The 6,643-nt window shown below is 27.9% G+C and overlaps 1 protein-coding gene across 2 annotated transcripts; it reads left to right on the plus strand.

Moving 5' to 3' along the window:
* The first annotated feature begins 2,756 nt into the window (after positions 1-2,756).
* On the plus strand, positions 2,757-5,921 carry LOC127118008 (protein ACCELERATED CELL DEATH 6). Of its 2 annotated transcripts, none has more exons than XM_051048142.1 (4): positions 2,757-2,819; positions 3,563-4,390; positions 4,466-4,776; positions 5,109-5,921. In XM_051048142.1, exons 2-4 carry the CDS (start codon positions 3,577-3,579, stop codon positions 5,799-5,801), a joined length of 1,818 nt encoding a protein of 605 aa, XP_050904099.1. In that variant the 5' UTR covers positions 2,757-2,819; positions 3,563-3,576; the 3' UTR covers positions 5,802-5,921. The 2 variants fall into 2 exon arrangements, with proteins under 2 accessions (XP_050904099.1, XP_050904098.1); XM_051048141.1 differs by having other exon boundaries at positions 4,466-5,016; positions 5,109-5,918.
* Positions 5,922-6,643: the final 722 nt, after the last annotated feature.

The raw sequence follows: 6,643 nt of genomic DNA on the forward strand, positions 1-6,643 counted from the left end.
GACGGTGTAAAACTTTTTACACTGACAGTGTATAGTAATTAATCTTATATATATATATATATATATATATATATATATATATATATATATATATATATATATATATATATATATATATATATATATATATATATATATATATATATATCCATATGGAATTCTAAATTAATACAAATAAGAAAAGAAAATAATGATGGTTTCAATTACAATTTTGTTAAGCATAAATCATGGTTATAAAACTTTAATGTATTATTTATTATACAACAGTGGGGTAACAATTTTGTAAGTAGAATGAATAAATAAACCAGTTTAAAGTGTAATTAGGAAAAGAAAATTATATCCAATATAAACTTATATTTTTGTGATAATGGAGAAAAGCAAAATAAACTTATCTTTATGTTTGTGCTTTTCAACTATTTTAAATTTTTTATGTGAAGTTTTAAAAAAAAAACATTTTTAAGAGCAAATATATATGATCATATCTTGCAACAATGAGGTATTTACGTTATTAAAAAATCGGTCATTACCGTTACTAAAAGAAACTATTGTCAATTTAAAAAATATGGTAAGAGGTTATTAAAATAAATTATATTGGAAGTAAAAAAAACTGCATATTAGAAAGTTACAATAGAAAATCAAAAGTAAGATAGAAATATAATTAAAAAAAAATTCAAACAAAAAAATAGTATGTTGATTAAGAAAGAGATAAAATTAAAAAAAAATAGAAGAGGATTTTTAACTTATGTCATCATTCAACGGTTAATGAAAGTTATAGATATTATATTTTTTTGTGAGAGATGGAAGTTAGTTTATCAATTGGTAACCAACAAAAGATATCAACTACTCAAATTATTTATAAAAAAGATAAAGGGTAATTTTGGAATAAAAATAGGCCACTCCAAAAACCATTTTTTTGCCTTTGTGCCTTTCAAACTTAATTTTTGTTAAAAGCAATGCATCCACTTTGAAATTTGTATCACGAACTACGAGGTTTTGATCCCTAATTTTTATGTTGGTACGTAGGCACAAGACCGAAGGTCTTGTCAAACACAAAAATATAATTAATGAATTCTTTTCTCATCCCCCATTCTATTTGTTTGTAAACATCACTTTATACCAAGTACATATGCACACAAAAATGGTTCCCTAGGAGTACCTAGGACACTTTGGGTGCTAACACCTTCCCTCTGTGTAACCAACCCCCTTACCTGTAGTCTCTGACATTTTATTAGTTTTGATTTGAAAACTTCTTACTTTTGGGTTTTGTTCGTACTTTTTCCCTTTTCCCTTGGAAACAATAAAAGCGCGGTGGCGATTCTTGTTGTTTGATCTCTAGCTTATCCATAGCCTGATGATCATGAATTTACCGCTACAGATGATATGCTACAAACTAAGTTATAGAGGATGATATATATATATATATATATATATATATATATATATATATATATATATATATATATATATATATATATATATATATATATATATATATATATATATATATATATATATATATATATATATCAACGAAAACTGAAAAACATAATTGAGATGAAAAGTGCCTTATTTTTGGATTAAAAATAAAATATTTAGGAAGACAGAACTTTTAATGATATAAAAACATAACTGAGGTTGCTCGGATTTGAAACATATATCCTGAATTAGTTTAACCCTCGATTTTCAACTTAAACAGATGAAATATATAGCATATTTTTAAAAGAAAAAAATATGGCGCGTCAATAAATTATACCTTAGTTTTTCAATACATGGGATGAAATCGTTATAGTAAAATATATTATTTGTAGTAGTGTTTATCTAGAATCCAATCCTCCTTCTCACCATCATCGCCACTTACGACGGCACAGTGGGTACCATATGTTCATGCAATGAACATAATTTGTTAACTCTACTGATGTTGGCCTGTTACAGTCACAAGAAAGTCACAGTGGTGACTATTATGTTGGATAATTAAAGTGTGTCCCTCTCGGATGACTATGACTCCTTTTTATATTGATTCTTCTGCTAGTGGATGTGAGACAATGTCCTTGAGTACCATTTAATCAAAATAATGGATGTTCAAGACCGATCATTGGTTAGTTAATGCAAATGCAATGGAGGAACATGTTTAAACAAGTTGACATCCCGTTGATCAATATCTCTCGGATGACTATGACTCCTTTTTATATTGTATTATTATATTGAAAGTTATATAATATATACGGATCCTGATAGATTAATTATTGGATTTAATTGAAATATACTGACAGTGTAAAAGGATTTTACACCGTCAATTAATCCTATACGTTGAATATTGAAATAAATTTGATTTTTATTTTAAAAATTTATAAAATAATGCATACAGATGGTGATGAATCGACCGTGCAAATCTTTTTACACTGATAGTGCATAGTAATTAATCTCTTAATTATTCACTCTTTTTAATTTTGTGGTATTGAATTTAATTCTCAAATAAACATGTTTAAATAATAATCATAAAATATTAGCCTTAACTCTACAAGATGAAAGCAAAACTATGCGATCTGAAAGTTTTGGCAAAATTGTTTCGTCCTTCCTAATGAAGAAAGGGAGGATATATATCTTTTATTGCCAAAAGAGAAAAGAATTGTTCTTTAATTGCAGAGGAAAAGCTTAACTAGAACAAAAGAGAGAGTAAATAAAAGGCCATACACAAGTAAAGAACATTAAAGAATCAATTACAATAGTATATATAGATAGATATATTTTTGATGGTCATCAGTAGCAACCAATACACAATAGCGATCGATCGAGCTTGAAGCAGTTCAGAGAATATTTTGGTTTGTCATTTAATTTTAATTCATTATAACTCTACATTTTCTGCATTTTATTATCTGGTTATACACATAAAATCAATACTTAGTCTTAAAACTTTATACTGTCGTGCAATAACTAATTTTAAAATGTCTTAGAGGAATACTTTTCACTTATACTATATCAATATAAAATTATTTTATATTTTTCATGCATCTTCTATATATTATAACAATTAATTAATAAAACAAAAACTATAATTAAAAATAACATAACATATATATATTTGTAAGAATCAAAAGCAAACAAGACAAACAGACTGAAATGAAGTTGTATATTAATATAAATCAAATACATATTTAAATGTTATCTTTTCCTTAAAGTATCCAATTTCCAGGCAAGGGATCTAGTAATTAAGAGTGTGGATTTTATTTAGTTAAATGTATTTTTTCCATAATATTATCAATATAATTTTTAACACTCTTTGTATGGTTGCTTAAAATTTACAGCATCTCCTCATACGTATCGAAGTCACATAATTCAAAAGAAGGTTAAAAAGTATATATGTTCAATAATGTGTTGTTGGCACTTGGCAATATCTTTAGCGGAACAAAAGTGTTTAATGTTTTTATTTTTACAAATAACAATGTTGAACTTAATGAGTATTATCATACAAATCAAAAGATAAATTTGAATTTGCATCAAAATATTCATTAAGATGTTGAAATTTGGGTTGAAAATATTCAATATACAATCTTTTCATCAACAGGTTGGGATTTGAAAATGCCGTACGATTGGACTATGAGTGAACCATTGGATGAAAAGGAATTGGAAATTGAAACAGAACCCTCTGAAGTGACTCATGTCAATGAAAAATGTTGCAAATTTGATAATCAAATTAATTTGATTAGTGAAGCATATCACTTGGTATATGGAGGTCCAAAGAATTTGTTAGATGAATCTTGTAATCTAACTGAAATTGAGACCCCTATGCAAAACAGTGTGCTACATATTGCAGCTTGGAATGGCAATGATGAGATTGTTACTCTTTTAATTGAACGTGCTCCAAAACTTTTGTTCAAATTGAACAAAAACAAGGATAGTGTATTACATGTTGCTGCAAGAAATGGACGCATCTCAACCATTAAAAAGCTATTTGAAGGTTATACTAATTTTGAACGGCATGATATAAAAATAGCATGGTTTAATTACAATCAAAATGAAAGTTTGGAAGATGCTTATGATGACAAGTCCAACATGAAGGATCTATTAAAATTTGTGAAACTAGAGAATGGTGAAGGCAACACTATGTTTCATGAGATAATGTTTTGTGACAAGAGAAATATTGTTGGGAATATGATTTTCAAAGTTTGTGAAGAATATAAAACTGAAGATTGCTCTGGGAAATCATTGTCAAATAGTTGTTATGAATATGTGACAGATATTGTTAATCATGAAAAGAAAACAGTACTTTATCTTGCAGTCGAAAATGGAAACACAGATGTTGTTGAAGTAATATTAGAAAAGTGTGGAAGGAATGATAATACGAGAATGGGATTATCACCTTTGATAGCAGCAATAATGATTCATAATCAAGGTATGTAATTACATATTTACATAGCTAGATGATAATATACGAGAATATTAGCTAATATTTATGTTTATGTTTCAGAAATATTGAGGATGATAATAAAAAACAAGCCAACTTGGATCCATTCAATGGATAAACATGATAGGTTTCCTCTTCATTATGCTGCATCTATAGGTTACCTTGACGGTGTTGATTTATTACTTGGATTATGTAAATGTTGCACAATTCAAAGAGATAAATATGGCTATTTTCCAATTCATCTAGCATCTTACGGAGACCATGTGGAAGTAGTAAACAAGTTGTTACAATATTGTCCAGATCCAACAGAGATGCTTGACACTTCACATGAGCGTAATATTCTTCACATTGCAGCAAAGCATGGAAAATATGAGGTAGTACGCTACATATTAGAAAGTGAAATTCCTCAACATCATAAGCTAATAAATCAAAAAGATAAAAATGGAGATACCGCTTTGCATTTGGCCGCAAGATCATTGCATCCCACAATTGTATACTACTTAGTTAACCAAAATAACAAAAGGGTGGATCTTGATTTGGTTAACAAAAACAATGAAACGGCTCTTGACATTGTTAGTTCACATTACGAGCTTGATAAATCATCTTTGAGACAGGCAAGTTTTATCATTCATTTAATTATTCTCAAACACTAACAAATTATAATATAAAAATACTTAGCAATTTTTAATGTTTGTAATATTTACAGCATCTTTCATGGACCGCACTCAAATCTGCGGGAGCAAAGCAAAGTTCAAGGAAAGGTAGACCCACTATTGAATCTAAACAAAGAAAGAATGATGAAAGTAAAGACAAAAACTTAAACCATGTTAAAGAAAACCAACAAAGTGAGAAAGAGAGTAAAGAAAAAGAAAAAGCTTCAGAAATATATAAGGACAGATTAGAAAACCTCACAATTGTTTCAACCCTTATAGTCACAACATCAGTAGCAGCATGTTTAGCCGTTCCAGGTGAAGCAGAAGGAGAAGCGCATAACTTAAAACATGCAATGTTTCAGTTTTTTATCATCTTCATCACAATATCATTGTTCAGTTCTATTAGTGCTACAGTCATACTCTTTTGGGCAACACTTGGATTAAATGAATTGGTGACTTTCACTCTCAAGATTGTGATGCCACTTCTTGGAATCGCTCTCATTTCATTATCTTTGGCTTTCATGGCTGGTCTATACACTGTCATCAGTAAACTTTATTGGTTGGCCAATGTGTTTTTGATTATGACAGTGATATTTATTATCATTGTCGTTTTTCTATACATACTCCTTTTCCTTCCATCATCATCAACTATAAAGCCTATGCGATACATTTCACACTACCCTTTTGTTTTTTTAGCCTCGCGTACTAAGAGTAAAAATCATCAAGACATTAATCCTTGGGGGTAGTATAGGTTAATATTGATGTGAATTGTGGCTACTGGGGTTTCATCATCTCACTTTTTTTAATTATCCCCACTTTGTAATATGTGTGTATCTCTTGGCAAATATGTATGTTTCTCTTGTGTTACCAATAAATGCCAACAAATATTTATTCATAACAATGCTGGTTTTAGAAATGATATATTATAATCCACTTTAGATTCATTGAAGGAATATATATGGGCCGGATTATTTTGTCGTTTTTTAAAATGATTTTTATAGTGTAATATAATCATGTGTAAAAAGTATTTATAAATAATTTTTTTATAAAAGCTTCAAATGAACATTTGGTTTGAACAATTATTCTTAAAATTTTATTTTAGTTATTTTATCATTTTATTGAATCTTTTTTTGGATATTAAAATTTCAAAAAATCACTTAATTTCAAAACTATTTCAAATAGCTTTTCAAAAAATCGTTCTTGAAATATCACTTTTTGAAAAATTTACGATTTCGACTATGTTTTGTTCTTTAATAATGATGTTTATATTATAGGATGTCAAAATTAGTTTTTCAATTTAGAAAAAATGAATATACAAAAATTTGTAATTTTTTAAAAAACGGTTTTATAAAATCTATTTTTGAAAATATAAAAAAATGCACTTTTTAAAGCTAAAACAAACTGGCTCATATACTATGTGTAACATCTAAAAAAATACGATCCTTCGCGAAAAAAATAATTCGAACAGAGTCGTCACCAAATTTTATTTATTCCAATGAAGGAATAGAAAAATATCGATAAAAATTTTAAAAATGAAAAATTATCGTCGCAACCATATTCAGGTTTCAGGAGTCGATTACGAAAAGGA

The sequence above is a fragment of the Lathyrus oleraceus genome, chromosome 2 (assembly GCF_024323335.1).
Source record: "Lathyrus oleraceus cultivar Zhongwan6 chromosome 2, CAAS_Psat_ZW6_1.0, whole genome shotgun sequence".
Taxonomy (NCBI): domain Eukaryota; kingdom Viridiplantae; phylum Streptophyta; class Magnoliopsida; order Fabales; family Fabaceae; genus Lathyrus; species Lathyrus oleraceus.

Coding starts and splice junctions, on each gene's coding strand:
- LOC127118008 (XM_051048141.1), top strand. CDS start 3,577: ATGCCGTACGATTGGACTATGAGTGAACCATTGGATGAAAAGGAATTG. Junction 4,391..4,465: donor AATAATGATTCATAATCAAG/GTATGTAATTAC, acceptor TTTATGTTTCAG/AAATATTGAGGATGATAATA. Junction 5,017..5,108: donor ATAAATCATCTTTGAGACAG/GCAAGTTTTATC, acceptor TAATATTTACAG/CATCTTTCATGGACCGCACT.